Here is a 21,816-nt window from a genome sequence, read left to right on the forward strand (position 1 = left end):
ATCTTCTGGTTCAAGATAAAAAGTTTCTTGATTGTGTGAGACCAACCCTAGATTGTTTCCTGAGAGAGACACAGCCCTTGACATATTCCTTCTAAGCAAAGCTAACATGCAATGGATGCTGCGTGAGAAGGCCGTCGGGTTGGTGAAGGGGGGTATCTAGTATCGGTGCCTGGTGGAGTAGTCTGGCGCGAGAAACACGGTTAGCGATGGTGACGAGGACGACGACGGCATCGTGAGCCTGGCAGGGAAGGGGGAACCAGAGATTGACGCATACCTTTGGGACTGACGACGAGACCGCGGCCCTTTTTGGCACCGCGGTAGACCGTCTCGATGATGTCTATAAGTTCTTGTTTGTCTTCCAGCACCCAGTTGAGCTACAAAAGAAGGCAAACTCGTTAGTTTGACAGATTAAATGGCGCATTTTTGCGCAATACGAGAAGGGGGGAAGGAAAGGGTTACCTTATTGTTGTTACCCGTTCCGAAATCAACCATCATGTGCTTGTTCCGGAAGAAAAACATGATTGTGCAGGGGTCGTAGAGCTCGTACACTGTCGCGAGAATGAGAATTAGCGTCTGGGGTAGTGGACGGATTTTTGCAGTCTGTTTGTGCGTGTGTAAGGGGCGGAGATGATGAAGGCCGTACTCTGATTGAAATCGGGCACCTGGTCAATGTCGCAGACGTAGATGGAGGCGAAGTTCTTGACGCGGTCGGAGATACGGTAGAGGACTTCGTCTTGCTTCATGCAGTCGCGGTCTGCGTCTCTTCCGAAGCGGATCTGTGGGTGATTGTTAGAGACTCGGGAAGTGAAGTCGCACGTATACACGGCCCAATGGCCAACTTACCACGACGAGGCGCTCTTCTTCGGAGAGGATGGCTTGGTCGACGTGCCAGCCGCTGTTGAGATGGGGAATGACGATGGAGCCCATGGCGATGTCGTCTGATGTATGTCTAGGGACTTTATATAGTTTGAGTGTCGTGAGGGCGCGTTGCGGGATCGTGGGGATATGACATGCGTCAGCGGTATCGAGGATGAGTCTGCGATGAGGTGGACCGGGTTTCTTGAGGTCGCAAGAGGTTTGTTTGAGTTTCCAGCAGTCTGCAGATGGTCGGCGAAATGTCATTGCGGGTCCCCCCTGCTAAGGTACCCCAATCTGCCCCTCCGGATCCCCGCGCTAAACCTGGAAGGAAAACGATCAGAGCGGTCGGTGCCGGCAGAACTTTTTATTTCTTGGACGGTATCCACTGTCGTCGATTCCCATGGAGGATTTCTTGGTAGAGATGCAGTGGACGAGTCCGCTCACTTAGGACAACCCTTTTTCTTTTTTTTCCCTCTTCAGACGAGATACCCAGAATGCCCAAACGTCCATCGCGCGGACTCGAGGGCGCAGATGCGTCCCGCAAGAGGCAAAAGGTCGTCCATGAAGCGCCGACTTTCGAAGAGGTTGCTTCAGCGCGGCACCTGCAGCAGCTTTTGACCTTTGAGCAGGACCAGAAGCGAGCGCGGCATGGTAAGCGCATTTTCTTTTCTCAAACTGCAGGCGAATTACACAAGGCTGACTCGTTCCCTCCTCTCTATCAGGTATTCAATCCCTCAAAGTCTTCCTCGACGGCTTCAATTCGAGTAATGGCGACAACGATGGCCGCTTCGCCCTCCTCAGAGAGTACCTCGAGGCCTCCCGGCCGCGCGACAACACCGGCGACGACGCCGTCTACCTCGCCGACGTGATGGAGACCTGGTTCTATGGCGTGCAAGTCAATAACGAGGCCATGATGTCCGCCCTGCCCGCCGTGCTGGCCCTACTCCTCCAAGTCGTCTCGCAGTCCCTCCAGCTCCTGCCCCACGCCCTCAACATCGCCCACACGTTGCTGCAGGAGCGCCAGCTCAAGCTTATTGCCAAGTGCCTCTCAGCGCCCAAGGGAAGCGGCTACGTCATATCGCCGACGTTGCGACTGATGCGTGAGCTCGTGACGCTGGACGGTGGGACGCTCGCGAGGAGGGTCTTCCGGGCCCGTGACTACACGTTCGCGAGTTTCGCGAGGAACCTCGAAATTCGGCACCTTGGCGCGGAAGGTGAGAGAGGAGGAGGCGTGGTGGAGGACCCGTCCAAGCCGTCGGTCCGGACGAACGCGATCAAGCTGTTCCTGAGCTGCCTCAAATTCTTGCCGTCCGAGGCGAAGAAGGAGATGTTGATGCTCAAGGAGGTGTTTTCGCACCTGACGTTCTTGATCAAGGACGACCCGCCGTTCTTGATTCTTGAGATGCTGGCTGCGCTGAAGAAGAGCGTGCTCCTGGACGAGAAGCTGCCGCGCGAGGTCAAGTTTAGGACGTTCAACACCAAGACACTAGATCGACTGGCCGGGTTGTACATGTACAGACACGATGTCGAGGGAGACGACCAGCCTTCGGTGAGGGAGGCCGTTCATGAGTTCCTGCTCTACACCTGCACGACACCGGGGGCAGGTGTGCTGTACTCCGGAACGGGGCTGTACCCCAAGGAGCTCGAGGATGAGGCGGCGCAGGACGTCAAGAGCTTGGACGACTACGCCCTGGAGCGCGTCGCGTGGATGGACAAGTACAAGGACGACATCGCCGTCGCGAACTTTGTGCTCTCCGAGTTTATCCAAAAGTTGCGTCCGTGGTCGAGTCTAAAGCATAGCGAGCTCATCGTCGCCATCTTCCAGTCGGCGCCTGAGTTGGTTGCCAGTTACTTCATCAACAATAAGTCATTCACATTTGAGCCGAAGCTTTCCATGACGTGGATCGGGTACGCTGCGTTCCTGTTCAACACGGTCAACCTTTCGCTACCGCCGCACTACGGTCCCACAACGGGCTACCGCCGCGTGCCCCCGCCCACGTCCATCCTCCTCGACAACATTCTGCCGCTCCCCCTCAAGCAGCGCGACCTGTTGCGGTGTTTCTCGTCAAAGTCCACCCTCGTCTCCTTCTTTGCCGTCCGAATCCTCATACTTGCCCTCCAGAAGCTCGAGGTCGCGTTGAAAATGCACCGCGAGGCAGCCGAGTCCTCAAAATCAATCTGGGAGACGGCGAGCCGCAAGCTCGTTGACGAGTTCTGTCAAAGAATTCCAGACATGAAAGAGGTGACAAAGTGCTACAAGGCCATGGCGGAGGAGAACGTCCTCCAGCGTGAGGCCGCCAGCAGGCTGCTGCTGCTGTATTACGAGGTCATCCCACAGGTCGCGCTGCGTGCCAACTTTGACGTCTCGCCGTTCCTGGTCAACTCGCTCACTCGTCTTGGCAGCAAGGCGGACGAGCCACAGAACCAGGCTCTCTCACTCATGGAGTTGGAAAACCTGATTGCCATTGCGGGTTACTCGCCCGGCATGAGATGGTTTGCCAAGACGGAGGGCCTCGCAGCGTCGCCGTTTGTCGCGCTGCTCAAATTTTACGTCGAGGCCGCCCAGGGACGACCAAAGTTGAAGGAGGTGCTTGAATCCGTCGCAGTGCAGCACCAGCTGGTGCTACAGACGACTGGCCTCGTCCCTCTTCTCTGCGCCGCGCGGGAGTTGAAGAAGGGCGGCAAATCTAGGAACCTGGACCTCATTTGGGAGTTTATCGATAACTGCGCCGGAAGATGCGCCGCCTCACCCCTGAAATACGTGGACCTGATGCAGGAAAGCGTTATTCAGGGCGAGGACGATGTCTCTGCTAGCTTGATCTTGGCAACGATGGTTGAGCAGCTGTCTTTTGTGGCCGACAAGGCCACGGACAAGAAGGACTTGGAGCTTCTTTCCAAGTTCCTTACGACGCTCCTGAGCTGCGCGCAGACTAAGGGGGAGACAATTGCCGTGATCAGCGTTGTTGCTAAGAAGATGAACGAGGCTTTAGGAGGTCAAGCCTCGACGATCGTCCCAAAGACTGACAACGCTGTGCTTGATGGCGAACATGGGGATGAGGTTGCCACAACTGAAGAAGCTGGTTCCAAATCACAGTGGCAGAAATCGAACGTCAATGATGAAGAGATGGACGAGTCTTCGCTAGAGGTCATTCTCGATGTACCGTACGAGCTTGACGAGGACAACTCTGCCCTCTTGAAGTGGAACTCCAAGTCCGTAGAGGACTTCGTTGACGAGGGCTACGCCGCAGCGCTCATCCGCTTGCTGTGGTCAGAACACGGCAGCATTCGCCAAGAAGCCCTCACGAACATCATGAAGATGGCTGCCAAAATCAAGGAGTCCAACTACGAAGAAAAAGACCAAATATGGCTCCTCCTGTCCGAGCTAGCAGAGTCGTCCCGCGGCCTCGTGACCCGCGGCCCCGTCGCTTCACCCCTCGTCTCCTTCGCCATCGCCTCCCTCGAGGTCCTCAAGAACCCGCTGCACTGCCTCTACGCCAAGGTGAACAGCTTCCTCACCCGCGGCCCCGTATGGCAGCACGACAAGGTGCCCCTTGCGCATGACATCTTCCACGGCGCGCCGTCGGAGGACGACAGGTACTACACCGAGGTGAGCTGGCTGCTGGCGTACCTGCTGGACGGCCTGCGCACGCCCGCGGACCTGGCCGTGTACCACCAGAAGAAGTGGTTCGAAAAGATCTTTGCGCTGGCGGGCAATCCGTACATGCGGGCGAACCTGCGGACGAGGATCTTGAGGATTCTGTGGCGGGCGACGTGCATCGAGGGCGGTAGCACGACGCTGGCGACGAGGTTTGGGATCGTGAGCTGGTTGGAGGTGCAGGAGGCCCGGTATCGGGGTGCCGCTGGTGGCAGCGGTGGTGCCGAGAAGGTTGATAAGGATACGAGGGAGACGAGGAGGCTGTATCGCGCCCTGAGGAGGCGGGTTTGGGAGACTTGTGACCAGGAAAGGGTCGGGGAGTGGAGTCGGAAGGGTGTTCCCTTGGGTCTGGAGGCTTGAGGGTGAGGAGGGTCGAAAAGCAAATGGATGGTCGGACTAGTACCACAATAGTGTACAAATCGAAAATGGGAAAATTGGAGTAAGGGGCAGGGACATATAGAATTTCTTCCTCGTCAATGTGTGAAGTACACATCATAGCAGGTTGTCAAAACCCTGTCGAGCTGGAAACTGGTAGCTTAATTGTCTATGTGTCTGTGAGAATGGCACCTGGGACTCGAATAATGTCGTCGAGCTCGCGATCTAAAATCAACACAACGTTGAAGGTCAGGCAGATCTGGACTGCGAGGGAAAAGGGAACCGCGGCATGAGGAACGTCGATGAGTGACTGTCTGGTCTAGAATCCACGGACACAGCCTTACACCCTTGAGCATATCCTCTATAAATGTAGGCTAAGTCTGCCAGTATAGAGATCTGGTCAAGTTGGGTTTACCCTTCTTGAAAGAGAAACTTGCTTTCTGAAATACGAGTCTTCACTAAGCCCTCCTACACACACACACACACACACACACACAACATTCTGCTGTTTATGCGATAAATCAGGGAAGGATTGTCAGGATCTCATCGAGCAAAGAATCCGTGTTCTTTCTAACAGCTATACGAATAGCCCTACTATTATGGCGCTGTTAATTAGCAGCTCAAGATATAAAGGCACTAGTGGAATAATCTGTTCATTTCTTCTTCTCTTCATTTTGTTCATGGACGATACCAACGTACAAATACACCCTGTCTATCAAGCAAAAGGTAGAACCATCATTTGGACGAAGTATTAGCAAATCCCGAGAGGAAGGCTGAACATCTTTGACCAAGTTATACCAACTAGATTTTGTCAGTATACAAAACAGAATTGCATTACAAACATGTCAAAAATGCCTTGGCATGTTATTTTAGTGTATCGAATGACCAATCCCTCCAATTCAACGAGGGTCACGAAACCTACGCGGGCCGATCCATTGGATTTGGCAGTCCAAAGAAGATTGCCGCTTGTTTCTGCCTGTACATAAACTTTTCAGTTTGAGTAAGGTGCCAACAAAGTAGCCGAAACTAAGCTCGACAAGGATATAAGAGGAAACGCAAAGCCGCGAAGACAAGACCAATGCTAATGCAATGCGAATTCAAAGGATCAAGTAAATAACATTGAGCCCATGTTGCTGCGCATATCTATCGTCTATTTCTATTCGTGGTCTATAATAATTTTCCTTACTATGCAACATGTAAACATAACGAACGCGGCGTTCCAGGTTGACAGAAGCTCAGTCCAAAACTACGAGGTAGTTCATGGCAAGTCGCCCTCGCACCTTTGGCATCCGCACTCAAAACCCCAGTTTCTCTTCAAGGTCGAAACCCTCTTCTCTCTCGACCACTTCTTCTCTTCTCCTCCCAGGTACGTGATGCACATCTCCTCCCCCTTGCCGATATCCCTTCCAGCTCGGAACTCCCACACCCTGCCCTCCCTCCTCTTCTCGATGTTCGGGCCACACGAATGGTTCCAGTAGCTGGCGGCGGGCCAGCAACCGTACCCAAAGAGCTCGGACCCTTCGTCCTCGAGGGACCGGATGCCAAACGCGTTGTGGTTGTCGCGCGAGGAGATGAGGAAGAGGGACTCGGGCGTGACGAGCGAGAGTAAGGGTAAGGGGAGGACCGCGAGCAGCTGCAGGTAGGTGGCGGTGAAGGCGTGCAGGTCGTCGGTGTCGATGTACGGCGTCGAGTCCACGGCGAGGGAGAGGACGTGCTCCCACCGTTTAGGGTGGTTGTACAGGACGACGAGACTGCCCACGCAGAAGTTCATGATGTCCGGTGTGACGGGCTGCTGGAGTGCTTTCTGAACGGCCTTGCGGTGTTGCTTTGTGATGGGCATGCCGCCGCTGCCCTTGCCGCCGTCTGCCGCCGTCTCTAGGCCGCCGAGGCCAGCCGATTCTGCCATGCGTACTGTGCGAATCAGCTCCGCCTGCCCCTTGGTAGCTTGCCACGCCTGCGCGATGTCCTCTGCCGCGGGTCTCGGCGCGGCGATGTCCACCATTTCGTTCCTGTCTTTACTGCCGCTGTTGCCCTTCTTCTTGACCAGCGTACTCACCTCGGTCCAAGCCTGGACACCTACCTCGCCGGTCTCCCGCCTCCACTGTTCCCGACATTCATCGGAGCAAAAGGCGAAACCGACAGTCTGGTCACGTATGGGCAGGTCTCTGCCGTAATCGTAAGCAAAACACTGCCCGCAGACCTCGCGCCTGTACTCCCGTAGGAGGACTGAGAGCGTGAGGTCGTCGGAGCGCCACAGCAGGGTGCCGGCGGCGACGTCCCGGGTCGCGAAGACGGCGCGGCCGGCCGTTGGGGTGTCACGAATCTCAAAGAGCGAGGAGACGGGGGCACCTGAGACGAAGGGCTTGTCGGCGTCAGAGGTCACTGCCAAAGACGACGGAGCGGACGAGATTGAGGATGGTCTCGAGAAGCTCGATGCTGGGTAACTCGTCAGTAGAGTTTCGGTGTCGCTTTCGACACAGTTCATCGTGGGCGGTTGCATGTTCATTCCGAGCGGAGTCGTGCGAGTCGTGATGAATGTCAACTCTTGTGGCCTTGAGTTCTGCAAGGTAATTCTTTTTCTTCTTCTTCTTGTAACCCTCTGTCACTTGAGTTAAGAAAAGTGAGTGGCTGTGAGCAATCAAGGCTCCTCGGAGGAGTTGATGAAGTGATAGCAGGTTGTGATCCGGACCTCGGCGTTCAGCTTTGTAAAGAACGTATACTACCGATGGAATTCAAGTTTTGAGTAAACGCCATGCTGTAGTTTGGTTCTCTGGAGTATATTTTGAAGTCAAGAGGAAAGTCGAACTATGAGAGCAAAAAATAAACAAATGAATACCGTAGATGGCAGAGTGAAGCTTTTAAATGTCGTTGTGTGGGCCCGACCCTTGGACCCCTAGATTGACAAGTTCGGACTAGTGTGAAGCGAACTAATCTAAAGATAAGCGAATGGCAGCGAGAATGTGTTGCATGCGGACGGGGGAAAAAATCTCCTGCCTTTTCGAGGTTTTAGGTTGGACGACTTTGAAGTGCGCGAACTGCAGCGTGGAACACAATAAGCGGTGAAGTGGTTGAAAGTGAACACAAAAAGCTCCTGACTGCGAGATTGTGTGTGTCTTACCCGAACCACTAACGCCACAGCAAATTAGTACTTTAAGGATGGAGAATCTCACAAAAGCCCGAATCCAGATGAAAAGAATGGGTCAGGATTGGAATTAGGCTTGAAGAGAGGGAATGAGGGGGAATGAGCTTCAGAAAATCATGGAACCATATATCTTCCTTCTCCTGCTTTTCCTAAATCAATGAATGGGTCGGGTTTCTGTAGAATAATATTCCTATAATATTCCTACACAGTAGACGCTGAGAACCCGAGCATTGGCTCTCGATTGTCTATTTCTGTAAGCGTGAGCTCGTGACATATCGCAGAGGTAGACTCCCAAACTTCAAAGCATTGATGTATAGCGGGCCATTCCTTTGGTGTGTAGTCGTAGAATAAGTAGTCAGAGTTCCAAGACGGAGGGTGTAGTGGTGGGTGGTAAAGTAAAGTAAGCAGCTTTAAGATCTCGGTTAAGCTCCAAGAGGCAGATGGCGGGGTAGGTGTGCGATTGTTTCCCCATCTCCAGAGAGAAAGAGAGAGGGAGTGCGCGTGAGAGAGGGAGGGAGGAGGTACGTACCGGCAACTTGGGCAGGCTGCTGGTCCGGGCTTTTTTAAAGGTCGAGAGTCCCATGGCATGGGAGCCTGCTGGGGCCATTTATGACGATGCATTCCGATTTTCGGGACATTGGAACAAGTGTGAGAAGAGTATGGGTATGCCCAGGCATCCGCTGAGCCACAATATCCCTAGCAATCTAGACACCATAAGGACGTGCTGATGGAAGACTCAACAAACCTCAAGGTAAAATGTGCCACGGCCACGGCCTAGGTGCTCAAGTTGTTCTGGCTCGGTGTGAGGGGGTTACCTAAGGTGAGCGCATTCAGGTACCTTACCTTAGGTACGACCTGAGGTGAGCCCAGGTACAGGGGTCGGTCGCATTTGCCTCTTGCCTCGAGATGGCAGGGGCCGGGAGAAGGGGAGGAGGGGTCATGAAAAGTGAGTTGAGGTGAGGGCAGGTACGAAGAATAAGGTACGTGCCTGTTTTTTGACCATTAGGTTCTATTGCTCCTTCCGAGTCCTTGACGTGCCTACCTTATTACCGAATGCCACGAATAAGTGACTTTCAGGGTGGCAGGCGCAGGCAGATGGGGATCCATCCATCCCTCCAGGTCCAATGGAGACGGGAGGTGAGAGGGCAGAGGGTACCTTAAGGCAAACACAATGGCACGGCAAAGCTGCACCGGTGCTATCCGTACCTTATACTGGACCCCTTTACAGTGAGAGGTAGAGAGTGGAGTGTTTGGCTGTTAGTAGACCTGGGCACCTGGACACCTGGGCACCTGAGCACCTCCTCCACCAGGTTTCGTCCCAAGTGCCAAAACCTCCTTCGACCACCTGCACCATCTCTCTACCTTACCTTTACACGCCCTGACAATTCGCTGCCGAAATTCGCCCATCACATTAATCTCTCACTCCGCATCGAATATTGCATCACTCTTCCGTCCAAACACAAACCATCATATCCCCTTCGCCTAGCCCGTCTCTGATTGCCAATCTTGTCGCAACAAGCCAGCCGACCACTGTCAGCGCTCTCTAGCGCAGCCCGATTGGAGCCCACCCCACGGATACTCCTGTCCCATCTCCCACCACCATCTGACTGGACCATCGACTGCGACCGAGACCGACCACCGACCGACCGACCTGACTTGACTTGACCACCCTCGACAACACCATTCCCCTCTTCACCCTGTGTGACGTACAAGAACGAAAGCAACGCCGACGCCGACGAATACAATCTCAGCCTTCCCGCGTCAAACATCGCAACAGCTACTAGTGTGCACAATACTGCCTATCGTACATCCAAATTCTCTCCAACCGGTGAAGCACCCTACCTACGACAGCTCCTCCCTTCTTCTTTCTGTGGACCGAATCATCGCCGTCTGTTCATGCAAACATCACCCACGACACACCATCAATAGCCTTCACATCTATTATCGGATGCGCCTCGCATCATCCTGTTGCTATGGCACTCCAGTACTCGGCAGAGGTCCTCATTCACCTGCGAGAATCACCATTATGCATCAAACCATCTGCTTTACCGCCCGCTGAAGAATGGATGGGGTATGCCGTCACCACAACTGTTGCATATAACTGGCTTTTTTTCTAACTCTTCTCCCCAGACCACCTCCCGATAACAATCGAACTCAGGGCAACGTCGCCAAAACTCCTGCTGACAGAAGAAGTCACGACAATCCCTTGCTTGACCAGACAAATCGTCGCCCTGGTGTTGACCGCCACGTCTCGCGAAACAGCGCCAGTGTGTCCCCACCTCTTTGCCTCCTCATTTCCCTAGCCCTTTCCATAATGGTAGCTGACCCAAACATCAATTGCAGATCCTGAAGACATTATTCTTGGACCTCCTCGAACTGCTTTTGCCTCTGCGACTCTGCGCAACGGCAAGCCTTTTGACAACGACAAGGGCCTCAAGGACGCTGACTCGCCCAGCCGCTTCAACTTCCGCAATCGCAATGGTGACACCCCCGAAGGCGACCGCTTCCGCGATTCAAGGAACACAAATTTTGGTCGTCGTCGCGGCGACGGTGATCCGCAGGACCAGGAGGGATGGAGTACCGTGAAGCCGCGCAAGAGCTTCGGCCACGAGGGCGCCGAGCGCTTCCAAGGTCGTATGGGCGCTGGTGGTGGCGATAGGCTCCCTAACGAACGTCGTCCCCGTGATCGCGAGGATCGTGAGGGTCCCAGAGATCGTGCCCACCGCAACTTTGACCATCATGACAAGGAGCACGACGACGAAGAAGCTGAACCACGACCCCGGAATGGTCTTAGCAGGGGCAAGTCGGAGCCCTGGTTCAAGAATGACAACAGCACCGCCAGTAACAACACCAATAGTGCCAGCACTCCCGAGAAGCCTCCAATGACAGCTCGCGAGCGCATTGACAGGGCCAAGAGCTGGAGAGACCGAAACAGGGAGGCTGAGCCTGTCGAAGAAAAGAGCAGTGGCAGAAACTATGAGCGTCGCTGGGAGCGCGGCGAACACAGACAGGAGCGAGAGCCCGAATGGTTCGACGAACCCGCCGGGGAGAAGGCAGGAGGCCATACGGAAGAGGATTTCAAGAAGTTCATGGAAAGCATGAAGGCAAGTCGCAACGGTCCTGCCGAGGACACAGCGCCCGCTGTCGCAGTCGAGGCTGCAATCAAAGCCGAGCAGCCAGCTGTTGCTTCTGCACCTGCTGTTGAGATTGGTCCCGACCAATTCTTCCTCAAGTTCGCTTCTACTGCTGGCTTAGATGTCAGCTCCCCGAGTGAGCCTAAAAGAGAGACTCCTTCCAAATCCAAGACCGGCGGTGGCAAGTCCTCTCGATTCACGTCATTCTTCAATGCTCCCCAGGATGACCCCAACCGACGACTGCAGACAGAGCCCTCGACGCCAATGGCTGGACCTCCCATCGGTGGTCTTGACTTGTCTGCGCCGCCGGCTCCCGATACCGAGAAGCAAGCTTTCCAAGCCCTGCTCATGAAGCTGCAGCGTTCAAATCTTCAATCAGCCACGCCGCCCGCCTCGCAACCTTTCCAGGAACCCCCTCTACCTACCCGTGAGCATGCGCCTTCAGGCTCTGTCGCGTCTCCCGAACCGTTCCAGCAATACGGTGGCGAGCGCAGAGAGGACCCCCGTCCTCGCATACCTCAGGGATCGATGTCCATGTCAGATATCCTTGCCCCGCGCCCCACGATGCCACACCAGCAGCAACCTGCTCCTCGTCAAGACCAACTACTCCAAGAGCTGGTTGGTCAGCGTCACCAGGCGTCCAGTCAGGGCTCCGGCCGAATGGAGCCAAACCAAGGGCGCAACATGAGCAACACCGAGTTCTTAATGAACTTGATGAGAAACCAACCCGAACCCCCGCGGACTGAGCAACTACTCATGCGCATGCCGCAACCTCAGCGTGCAGCTCAAATTCCGCATGCTCCAGACCGTGAGCTCGACTTCCCACAGGGAATCCCCCAGGGCGGCCGTGGTTCCCAACGGCAGATGCGTGGCCAGGGCCCGCCTGGCTTCATGGATGAGGCCTTCCACCACCCAGAGCCAGAACCGCGCATGCAGCCTACGCAGATCCTGCAGCGTCCGCCCCCGCCTCCCGGTTTGGATCAAATGAACCCAAACTGGATTCAGGGCGGCGGTCCCATCCCTCCTCAACAGAGATCCATCATTCCTCCACCTGGTCTGGCTGGTGGTCCCGGTCGCAATCACCCAATGGCCGCTATGTTCCCCCCGAACTTCCCTCCCGGAGCGTTCCCTCCTTCCGAGGCCATGGCAGGCCCCCCGCCACGCAACATGCCTCCTCCTCCTGGCTTCTTCGGTGGCCCCCCTCCCGGATTCATCCCTCCTCCCGGAATGCCTGGCTTCCCTGGTCCGGCTGGGCCCGATGGTCATGGCTTCCCCTTTGACGGACGCATGCCTCCCGGAGCCGCTCAGGCGTTCCGAAGACAGTAAATATCTAGCATCACGGAACTACTATCGACCTCGCCATAGAGGTCATACTGTCGCAGCATATCAATCGCTGCATCTACTCTGTTTGAGTCTCATCACCAAATGCTCAGATGTGTGTCCTTTTCGGACATGATATGAAACCTTATAACCCTAAATGTCGGTATAACGACGTCTTGCTTGTCGGATTTGCTGAACTAGCACCCAACCTCTCATCCTCGATCACTAGTTTTCTCCTCACACAAGGGAGAGACTCGGTCTATCAGTTGCGCACGTTTGAAGCGCCGCCTCAACTACGCCCATGAGGCCACATCTTGCTGCAATACGTTTGCCTCCCTCACAGGCAGAGGGAACCCACAACTTAGCAAAAATCTTCGAGTACCAGGCTGACAAGGGTCCTGTGTCCTTTGATAAGGCGACGGGCTGTACTACGTAGGCGGTGGCGAAATGAAAAACAGAAAACAGGATTGGCGAGTTCTTGCGGGGGACGCTGGGATAGGATATATCCCCAATGCTACCTAAGTCTACTGCGGTAGACATGAATGAAATGAAATGGACGTTGATTTCCTGGCTTCAACAAAGGGGCTGCGCACCTTTGATCATGGTGACAGTGACTGCGATGTTTGTTATTCACACCTACGGTTGATTTTTGACCTTGACACGTGAACAGTCATTACTGTTAGGCATTGGCAGAGGCAAGCCTCGTCAAGGTGGTGCGCAAATAACATCATCACGCTAGCAATGTTTTCTCTCCGCCGCCGACGTCTTTGTCCACATAGTTTGGAATTATTGTTGCTGATGGTGTTTGTTTATTTGGTTCCACACAAGATCCAGAGAATATTTACAAACAGATCATCCAATTAGGGAGCCAGCCTCCTACTACTACCACTACTACTACTATCACTACTACTACTATCACTACTACTACTATCACTACTACTACTACTACAACCACCACCGCGACTCCTTTACTCCTTGACTCATCCTCCCAACCTCCTATGCCAAATCAACGAATGAACATAGAAAAGAGGCAGCGAAGAACGGCCAGTGTTCCCGCACACATCTATAGGAATTTGTTGAAACCAGGTACCCCTCCCGCCTCCATGTTTCAACAAAACCGAACGCCACGCTAGCAGCAGAGAGTGTAAGAAGAGGGGTGATATTTTGGGAGAGAAAAGACGTCCTTCTTAGATGCAGGTGTTCCTAATCCTCCCTTCCCTCTTTTTTTCTCTTCCTCTTTCAGACTCAGTGCTTATCCTTAATGCTTGTCCTTGTCCTTGTGGCTCTTCTTCATACCCAAAAAGTTGCGCTTCTTCTTATCCTTCTCCAGCTTATGTGGCTTGCCGCCGTCTGACGGAGCTGGCGACGCGCCGCTGCCATTCGACACGGGTGGAAGCGGGGCGTTGAGGCTCATGTTGCTCATCTGAGCCGTAGGCGGCGCGACGGGACGCCCGGGGAGCCCACCTGGCGCGGGTGCTCTGCGTGGTCCACCCGCCGGTGAAGCTGTGCCTGGCGGTGCCATGCCGGGGGCAGGGCGTTGTGCCACAGGGTTGGGCGGGGGAGCAGGTCTCTCGTAGACCCATGCCGGGGCGCCGGGCGTTGGTCGCTCCATGGGTAGGTCGAGTGTGCGTTTGTCTTTGCCCAGGTCGCCCACCTGGCGTACATAGAGTTGTGGTGTGAGCATGTGACTGGTAACTAGGAATATGTCCTTGCCTTGGCGGGCAGAAACCTCGTAGCAAGCACGACTCTCACTGTATGTAGCGCCGCCGGCCATAAACACGATGTAGCGCTGCCGGTTTTCTGGTGGCCGTCGGCCAGCTGCCGCCCAATTTGGCCTGCCGGCGCGCAATGAACCTTGTTGTGATGCCAAGAGATCTTCATTGGGGTCCGCTGGTGGCTTCACGTAGGGAAACGTGGTTTGATCGAGAGTACCTTTGCTGAGTTCGTCGAGCATCGTTTGCATGGCCGTCTCGAACCGGGAAAGTGAGTACTCCTCGCTGATCTCTGCTGGTTTGGTATTCTTCTGGAATAGGGGCGGTTGGGGAGGTCGCACGTCTTTCAGGCCAGCGCGAACTGGGTGTCCGCCCAGCATCTCGAGATTAACTATTACCTCTCCATCTCTTTGTGGCAGGCCGGAATGTGCGAGCAACCGATTGATGTCTTCCATCACAACGCCATCTCTATACAACACGTACAGAATGATTAGGCGCAGTCTGTCCGAGGGGGTGATGGCGTCGTCATCCAAAAGCCGCACGACTTGATCCAATATGTTTTTGGGCTTCCTAAAGTCCTCATCCAATCCTGTCGCGAGACTCTGCTCGACAGAAGCAATGTCTGGTAGTTTGTGGTGCTGGAATATATTCATGGCTTCTTGTGCCAGGTTCAAATGTAGTGAGTATGCCTCCTTCATTTCTTGGAATTGTGGCAGGCCAGCCAGCATGTCTCTGATGGCGTTCAAGCTTGTCGTATCCTGCTCCTCGTTGACGAAGTGAGGGTTCGCCTCCAAGAACTTTCGGAAGTCTCCCATGAGTTTATCGATAGTGTCTTTCATGTGCCGGTGTCGGTTATCGACCCAGACCGGATCCTTGTCTGATAGCTCCATGTCCTTCTCCTCTGCTTGCGGGGTGCCCTCGTTGGTGACCATATGATACGTCACCTTGTCACCGTCTTGTATCGGGAGAAGATCGTGCGCCATAGCTTGGTATGTAAACTCGTGCACCAGAGGCGCCAAGATATCCATTGATCTGTCCGTGATGACGAGGGTCCCCACGGGTCGCGACGACTGCGGTGGAAAGTTCGGGTTCCATTGCGCATATTCGTCCAACTCTTCCTGCACGAAACGGGCCAGATGGGAAGCAAGCACGGCGGCTTCATGGAGAGGGTTCCTCGGTCTGTAGTATCGAACTTTCGGGTATTCGCCCAACGTAACGCATACGCCAGTGATCTGACCTGCTTGTCAGCAAGGTGAAGTGTGTAGCCTTCCACTCGTCTCCCACTTACCTTTTGTGCTAGAATCTTCATGTGCCTCGCCACTAAGCCGTTGCACGCGGGGTGGTACAGAATCGGAAAGCTCCACGGATCTTTGAACGTGACCAAATGCGACTCTCGAGGGAAGAAGTCAATCGACAAGGTTTCGAAACCCGCGATGCGTTGCTTGGCCGGCGGGCAACCGTCAATCATGCGACGAATCCTCGGTTCCAAAACACCAGTCCACACCAGGTAGGCTTCCTTGTATCTGCGGCGCTCAAAGTCGTTGACGAGGATCTCTACAATGTTCTCTTTTGGGGACAGAATGTAGATGGCGTCCATTTCAGGGTTCATGTCTCGTTTCTGCTCGATTCGCTCAATGTCTGGAAGGAGGTCAGGAGTTGAACCGTTGCAAGGAGGAGATGTGGTCGCAGGACATACTGGCGATGTTGTGGTTGAGGATATCATCTTCCTTGACAACATTGTCTATGATTTTCTTGGAGTCTTCGTCGAGCACTAGGACTTTCCACTGGGGCAATTATCGTGGTTAGCTTGGCTCGCCCGCAGGAAGACCGTCAGGTGTTGGGTGGATCTCACGTCGCCTCTTGTAATGTTCTTGATTGTGTCGATAATGACTGTTGAAACCTGTCAGTATCGAGAGCGGAGCAAGCTGGGATATTATGGTAGCCTCTCCAGCGGTGAGGGAGCTCACCATCATGCTGCTCCTGAAGCGTCGAGACACCCATCGTGGCAAGTTGCCGCGTGGGCAGCGACCAACAGGCAACACGTCGCGGGACGAAGGCGAGGGTTGGTGCTACGAGCCGAAAGCTCGTCGGACGACAACTTTGACCGGGCGACGACGATGGCCGGGTGCGCCTGTGTAGATTGGGGTGCGACAGATAGCGTGGCGTCGATCAAGGAGAGAGGCGGACAAGGCTGGAGGGATGCGCGTTGTCGTGGTCTGCGGATCGGGACCTCAGGTACTGTTTAATGAGAGGTGCAATTTAGGAACCACGCTGTAGGTATGCTCAGCTGTAAAGCCACTCGCGTTGTCTTGGGGTTCGTCTTTCTTTTGACCTGGCGGGGTTTCAAGATGGAGGAAGAGCCGGTCGCAGTTGTGGGACTTTCAATGCTCCGAACCTCCAAACCGGAGCTTGGAGAGGGGGGAAAGAGCAAGACAAGGTCTGGCAAGGTACGTTCCTATGCGGTCAGACAGCTTTGTGGTGGTGGTGGTGGTGGGTGAGGTGATTGGGAGTAGTTGAGATCGGGTTGGTCGCGTTCCGCGTTCGCGCACTTCATCAGTTCATGTAGCTGTAGGTATTCTGCAATGGCAAACATGGACAGTCAGGGCTGTCTAGGCTATCGTTGAGTTGAGAGAAGAAGAAGAAGACGACAATGACCTGATGCGACTGCAAGTCAGGTCGGTCGGTGGACAATGCAGAGGTAGGAGTGCCGTTCTAGTTCCAGTTCCGTTCCACTGCGCAGCGCACCGCTACTTTCCTCAGGACTCCCGCCCGCGCTTCAAGTTCAGGCCCAGGAGGGGGGGTGGCGGGGCCCGGGCAGGCAATAGAGGACTGGGCAGGCTTGCCTCCATGGATTGGTACTGGCCTGGCCCCTCGCCCAATACGCCCTTGGGTTAAGGAACCTTATGCAATGCGCATCCTGGTGAGGATAGGTACCTAGTAGGATAAGGGACCTTGGTCAGGTACCTTAGCATCTTACGGATACCTAGTGCAGCGGCATTTCCCCACTTTCGGCCCCCAAAAGAGCGACGAATGAGGTCACCGCCTTCTAGACTTGCACTTGCACCTCACAACGGCGGCGCTTTTGAAGAAGCGACGACGGGAGATATTCTCGTAGCCTCCCCATCGCAAGGATGATGGTTGTTTTCTCAAGACAGTCCCTTGTGCATTTCAAAGGCGATCTGTTACCCGTCTCTTCGTCAGTTTTGGTCGAGTGAATTGTCAAGTCATTGGCTTTTATGTTGCTCTATTTCGTTCACAACAGATACTATCTACCATAAGGTAGGTTGGTCAAGATTGCTACCTTCCAATTAGACTCGAGCAAAGGCGTCTTCACTTGATCAAGATACAAGACCTTCTTACTGAATCCAAATTCGACGGCGGTAACCTCAACACCACGTCGTGGGTGCGCCTTCTTTGGGTATCTCATCGCTTCTTCGCTGCCTATAAACCGGTCCCCAGGTATTTGTCAACGTCCTCGCTGCCGTAAAACATCTGTCGCAACCTCTCGGCCTTTTTCTTGTCTTCCTCTGCCCTCTTCCGGCACTTCTTCGCGTCCAACGTTTGCGGCTTCTTCTTTTCGATCTTGCCCTGAATACCTTTTGGTACCTTCAACCCCAGACCGAATTTGTCCTCCTTCGGCCGAGTCTTCAAGGGATACTGCATGCCTTGCTCCTCGACACCGAGTCCCTTCCGTGAATCAGGGTCCCAGCCATGTGATGAAAGATAAGTCAGGCCCATACGTGACCGATCTAGTGATGAGGGGGGATGTGAGTGTGTAAGGCAGACTTGATGAGCAATGGAAGACTCGTGCTTCTGTCTACTTGTCGTGGGCTTATCGTCGCTATCGTCGGCCTCTCTTACGATATCATCTTTATCCACGGGCAGCTCGCACACGGCGCACACTTGTCCAGCGTGCTTTTCGGCTTCTGCTTTCTTCTTATCGCCAAGCACGAGGCTGAGGTAAAAGTCGCCTACAGAAGCGCCGGATTTGGTTTTCTTGACTGCCTGGGGCGTGCCTAGGCTTGCATCTGATGCCTTGACGAACTGGATGGGCTTGCGTGGGATGCCTGCGCCAAAGGGTCGTTGATAATGAAGCGGCACATCCTCTTCTTCGCCACATTCCTCGTCTTCTTCCCCCCGTCTCTGCATTTCCGCCGCCCTTGCTCAGTGTTGTTTGTGCACACGTGGAAACACCTCGTCCTTAGCAAGGGCACCTGTGAAGGAGGAGCCCAAACTGTGTCGCCGTTCGCTGGTTTTAGAATTGGGTGAGACGAAGGGGCAGAAAGATGGAGAAAGGGTTGATGAAGGAGTTCCACTCCCGCGACCAGGGTGCCAACCATATTATGTCAGCAATGGCCGCCACACGGTGGCCTTATACTAGTACCCTGCAAACTCTGCGATTAATGCCCCTGGAAAGCCAACGCCGCTTGCCGGCAGAGTGGGACCGCCCCTGTCATCGCAATTCGGAAATCCCCTGGTGGCACATCAGCTTCCCTCTCTTTTCTAGAAGGCAAGCTGGCGGCCTCATCCCACACCTCACAAGTAGACACACAAGCGACCGCACATTCTAGCCTGCTTCCTCCACGAGCTTGTCCACGATTTTACACCGAGCCCGAACCGCCTACACATACACCTACGAATCGTTCCACCCCAGTATGCCCGACAGTCGCCGATAGACACACCCCTTTGCCAGCTTAGCCTAGTCCCTCGTCCACAATGCCTCTCGATTACTTTGGCTACATCGCCGAAGTCGGTCTCCCGACATATGTGACGGACAATTGGTGGTTCATACTCAAGACCGCCGCGGCGGTAGCTGTTCTCGTTTTTATCAAGCTATGGAGCGCCGGGGCCTCCAACACGGCTGAGCGGGACATGCACGGGAGGGTGGTCATGATAACAGGCGGGACGTCAGGCATAGGAGCCGCGACTGTGCTGGAGCTGGGCCGCCGCGGCGCACAAATCATCCTCCTCACGCACTCGCCCGTGTCGGACCCCTTCTTGGTCGAGTACATTGGCGACCTGCGCGCCCGGACCGGCAACGAGCTCATCTACGCCGAGCACGTGGACCTCTCTTCCCTGCACAGCATCCGAAAGTTCGCGACAAAGTGGATTGACAACTCCCCGCCGCGCCGGCTTGACATGATCATCCTCGCCGCCGCCACCATCACCCCGGCGTCGGCGAAGAGGAAGCAGACGGACGAGGGCATCGAGGAGACATGGATGGTCAACTATCTCGCCAACTTCCACCTTCTCTCCATTCTCAGCCCCGCCATCAAGGCCCAGCCCTGGGACCGCGACGTGCGCATCATCTTCGCGTCCTGTTCCTCCTACATTGGCTCCCCGTCTCTCAAGGAACCCCTGGACAAGAAGACCTGGTCGCCGGGCAGGGCGTACAAGCGGAGCAAACTGGCGCTTATGGTCTTTGGCCAGGCCTTCCAGAAGCACCTCGACAACTATAAGCGGCCCGACCAGCTGCCCATGAACTCGCGCGTCTTCTTCGTCGATCCAGGCTTTAGCCGCACGCCCGGCATGCGGCGCTGGCTCTCGCGGGGCTCACTGCTGGGTCTGTTCGCCTATATCGCCGCCTACCCGCTGCCGTGGCTGTTCCTCAAGAGCCACGAGCAGGGCGCGCAGGCCATCTTGTTCGCAGCCATGGAACCCAGTCTCGTGCGCGCGGGTGCCGGAAAGTTGATCAAGGAATGCCGGATCGTGGACTTTGCGCGGACGGAGATTGAGGACGACGAGGTGGCCAAGAAGCTGTGGGAAGAGAGCGATAAGCTCATTGAGACGACCGAAAAGGAGCAGGCCGCTCTCAGGGCTTTGCAGAAGAAGGTGGAAGAGGAAATGGTCAAGGAGGCCAAGGAGGCGGAGAAGGTGAAGGAGGTTGAGTCCCTGGTCGAGGCTATCAAGAAGGGCAAGGAGGCGCAAAAGTCAAAGGGCAAGAAGAAATCCAAAAAGGAGACATAAAGAGGCTTTCAGAGGCCATAAATGCTACAGACCACCTATTCAACGAGAACCAAGTGTCTAATTTGGTCGCCGTGAAACTGCGACAGCTCCCTCGTGCGCTTGTCCTTATGCCTCGGCTGCAGCTCTACAACTGGGGCATTCAAATGTCTTGAACAGTAGCTCAATAGTCCGGGGCCCGCCCCCCCACCTTTGCCGTCCAAGTGCCGTGGCTCGGGTGCGATTAGCCCAAACCAGCCGGGATGTGTGGAATCCTTCCCCGCAAGAAACCAGCATGACGACAGAATCTCGCAAACCTCCGCATTGTGAGGTACTCCAGCGTTACAGCAAAGCTGCAAAGATTCTCCCTTTTAAACCATCAACATACTTGGGCTGAACTGCGAACAATGTCCAAAACCACGGCGGCATCAGGCATGACGAATCACACCGCAACAACCGCACCATCACAACCTCAGCCTCCAATACGGCTCCAGAGCGCCTGGGAACGGCACGCCGCCGCCAACGAGACGGCAATGGCACAGCAGTATCAACAGCAGCAGCACAACTCGTCAATCCGGCACCCCGTCTTCTTCACAGAGAAGCTGCGGCGGCCGCCGCTGACGCTGGCACCCGGTATGGGCCTCAGTCCTGTGGCGCACGGCTACGTCTACCAGGACGGGCGGAGGAGGCTGGCCGACGGGAATTCTGCGCCGAAGCTGTGATGAGAAGCAAGAGTGCTTTTTAATTCAAAACCCAGAAAGCTCGAGTAATGTGTTCGCGGAGGCAGCGGTGTTTATTCGCTTTCGAGAGGCGGCCAGTTCTCAAACCTGAAAGCGGTGGCAGGTGTGCCCAATGGCGTTTTCGGCGTTTTCGGCCATTTCCTTGACTATAATTGCCTGTTCCAAATCACGGACATGATGAATCGAGGACTATAAGCTTCGTGTGCAAAATTTTGATAGGCGAGGAGGGGAAGGAAAGGAGACAATAGGCCTACTACTTTGGCTCTTTGCTTAGGATTCAACGCCTTAACCCTACAGCGAGCATTAATTTTCACTGGATTTTTAATTCTGGAGACTTGAGCCACTTGGCCATTAATTACCCGCCCTAAGGTTCGGGTGGTTGGTTGAATCGGTGGCACAAGCAGCGACGGAACGAAACCTGAAGGTTTTGAGGACATAAACAGAGCTGCAGCGGGAGGAAGCTCAAGAGGGAAGCGGCGACGCGGGTCGATGAGCATCGTGAGCAAGCTGCCACCCGGCTATCCCGCTCATTTTTTGACGGAAAGGGACATTATACGTAGCAGTGACACAAGTCTGATTTTGACGGCCCAAGAGATCGTTGTAATGACTAGCGACAGAGGTTACGCAGTTCTCAAGCCAGGTTTCTGTACTATATAGATAATCGTTGTTGCTTAATTCATTCCCTTGAGCTGGGGACGGCTTTAGGTATATCCCACGGCTGAACTTTGGTAGTACTAGAAGCTGTCATTGACGGCATGATGTTGCTGCTCAACTAATTTCGCATTAGGCCGAGGTCTATATCCTACTTATTTGTGTATCATTCGTTTTGCCCTTTAGTCGTGGGACAGTGGATCGCTATGTAGGCTAAAAGAGGTAAACCTCTGTACCCAATAGATATGATTCTACTCTCATATTCTAGCGAAGTTTGAAGCACCCC

At 54.6% G+C, this 21,816-nt stretch overlaps 8 protein-coding genes across 8 annotated transcripts; 4 read left to right on the plus strand and 4 right to left on the minus strand.

The window, feature by feature from the left end:
- Positions 1 to 156: 156 nt before the first annotated feature.
- On the minus strand, positions 157 to 927 carry CORC01_11381 (mitosis protein DIM1; the record flags this gene model as incomplete). Its single annotated transcript, XM_022623005.1, has 5 exons — positions 157 to 182; positions 275 to 374; positions 460 to 548; positions 644 to 776; positions 844 to 927. The coding sequence occupies 5 exons, from the start codon at positions 925 to 927 to the stop codon at positions 157 to 159; spliced, it is 432 nt and encodes a 143-aa protein (XP_022470478.1).
- Positions 928 to 1,352: 425 nt separating this feature from the next.
- On the plus strand, positions 1,353 to 4,873 carry CORC01_11382 (ribosome biogenesis protein Urb1; the record flags this gene model as incomplete). The annotated part of the gene is made up of 2 exons (XM_022623006.1): positions 1,353 to 1,509; positions 1,581 to 4,873. 2 exons carry the CDS (start codon positions 1,353 to 1,355, stop codon positions 4,871 to 4,873), a joined length of 3,450 nt encoding a protein of 1,149 aa, XP_022470479.1.
- Positions 4,874 to 6,146: 1,273 nt separating this feature from the next.
- Positions 6,147 to 7,394, minus strand: CORC01_11383 (uncharacterized protein; the record flags this gene model as incomplete). The annotated part of the gene is made up of 1 exon (XM_022623007.1): positions 6,147 to 7,394. The coding sequence occupies one exon, from the start codon at positions 7,392 to 7,394 to the stop codon at positions 6,147 to 6,149; it is 1,248 nt and encodes a 415-aa protein (XP_022470480.1).
- Positions 7,395 to 10,003: 2,609 nt separating this feature from the next.
- CORC01_11384 (uncharacterized protein) lies at positions 10,004 to 12,490 on the plus strand (the record flags this gene model as incomplete). The annotated part of the gene is made up of 3 exons (XM_022623008.1): positions 10,004 to 10,101; positions 10,161 to 10,297; positions 10,374 to 12,490. 3 exons carry the CDS (start codon positions 10,004 to 10,006, stop codon positions 12,488 to 12,490), a joined length of 2,352 nt encoding a protein of 783 aa, XP_022470481.1.
- A 1,252-nt stretch (positions 12,491 to 13,742) lies between these two features.
- Positions 13,743 to 16,326, minus strand: CORC01_11385 (Sec1 family protein; the record flags this gene model as incomplete). The annotated part of the gene is made up of 5 exons (XM_022623009.1): positions 13,743 to 15,428; positions 15,485 to 15,834; positions 15,893 to 15,980; positions 16,049 to 16,086; positions 16,164 to 16,326. Coding segments are annotated over 5 exons (2,325 nt in total), but the record flags the coding sequence as incomplete, so codon positions are not given.
- A 1,311-nt stretch (positions 16,327 to 17,637) lies between these two features.
- On the minus strand, positions 17,638 to 18,345 carry CORC01_11386 (G-patch domain-containing protein; the record flags this gene model as incomplete). Its single annotated transcript, XM_022623010.1, has 1 exon — positions 17,638 to 18,345. One exon carries the CDS (start codon positions 18,343 to 18,345, stop codon positions 17,638 to 17,640), a length of 708 nt encoding a protein of 235 aa, XP_022470483.1.
- Positions 18,346 to 18,912: 567 nt separating this feature from the next.
- On the plus strand, positions 18,913 to 20,163 carry CORC01_11387 (short chain dehydrogenase/reductase family Oxidoreductase; the record flags this gene model as incomplete). The annotated part of the gene is made up of 1 exon (XM_022623011.1): positions 18,913 to 20,163. One exon carries the CDS (start codon positions 18,913 to 18,915, stop codon positions 20,161 to 20,163), a length of 1,251 nt encoding a protein of 416 aa, XP_022470484.1.
- A 383-nt stretch (positions 20,164 to 20,546) lies between these two features.
- Positions 20,547 to 20,861, plus strand: CORC01_11388 (uncharacterized protein; the record flags this gene model as incomplete). The annotated part of the gene is made up of 1 exon (XM_022623012.1): positions 20,547 to 20,861. One exon carries the CDS (start codon positions 20,547 to 20,549, stop codon positions 20,859 to 20,861), a length of 315 nt encoding a protein of 104 aa, XP_022470485.1.
- Positions 20,862 to 21,816: the final 955 nt, after the last annotated feature.

The sequence above is a fragment of the Colletotrichum orchidophilum genome (genome assembly GCF_001831195.1).
Source record: "Colletotrichum orchidophilum strain IMI 309357 chromosome Unknown Scaffold_123.1, whole genome shotgun sequence".
NCBI lineage: Eukaryota > Fungi > Ascomycota > Sordariomycetes > Glomerellales > Glomerellaceae > Colletotrichum > Colletotrichum orchidophilum.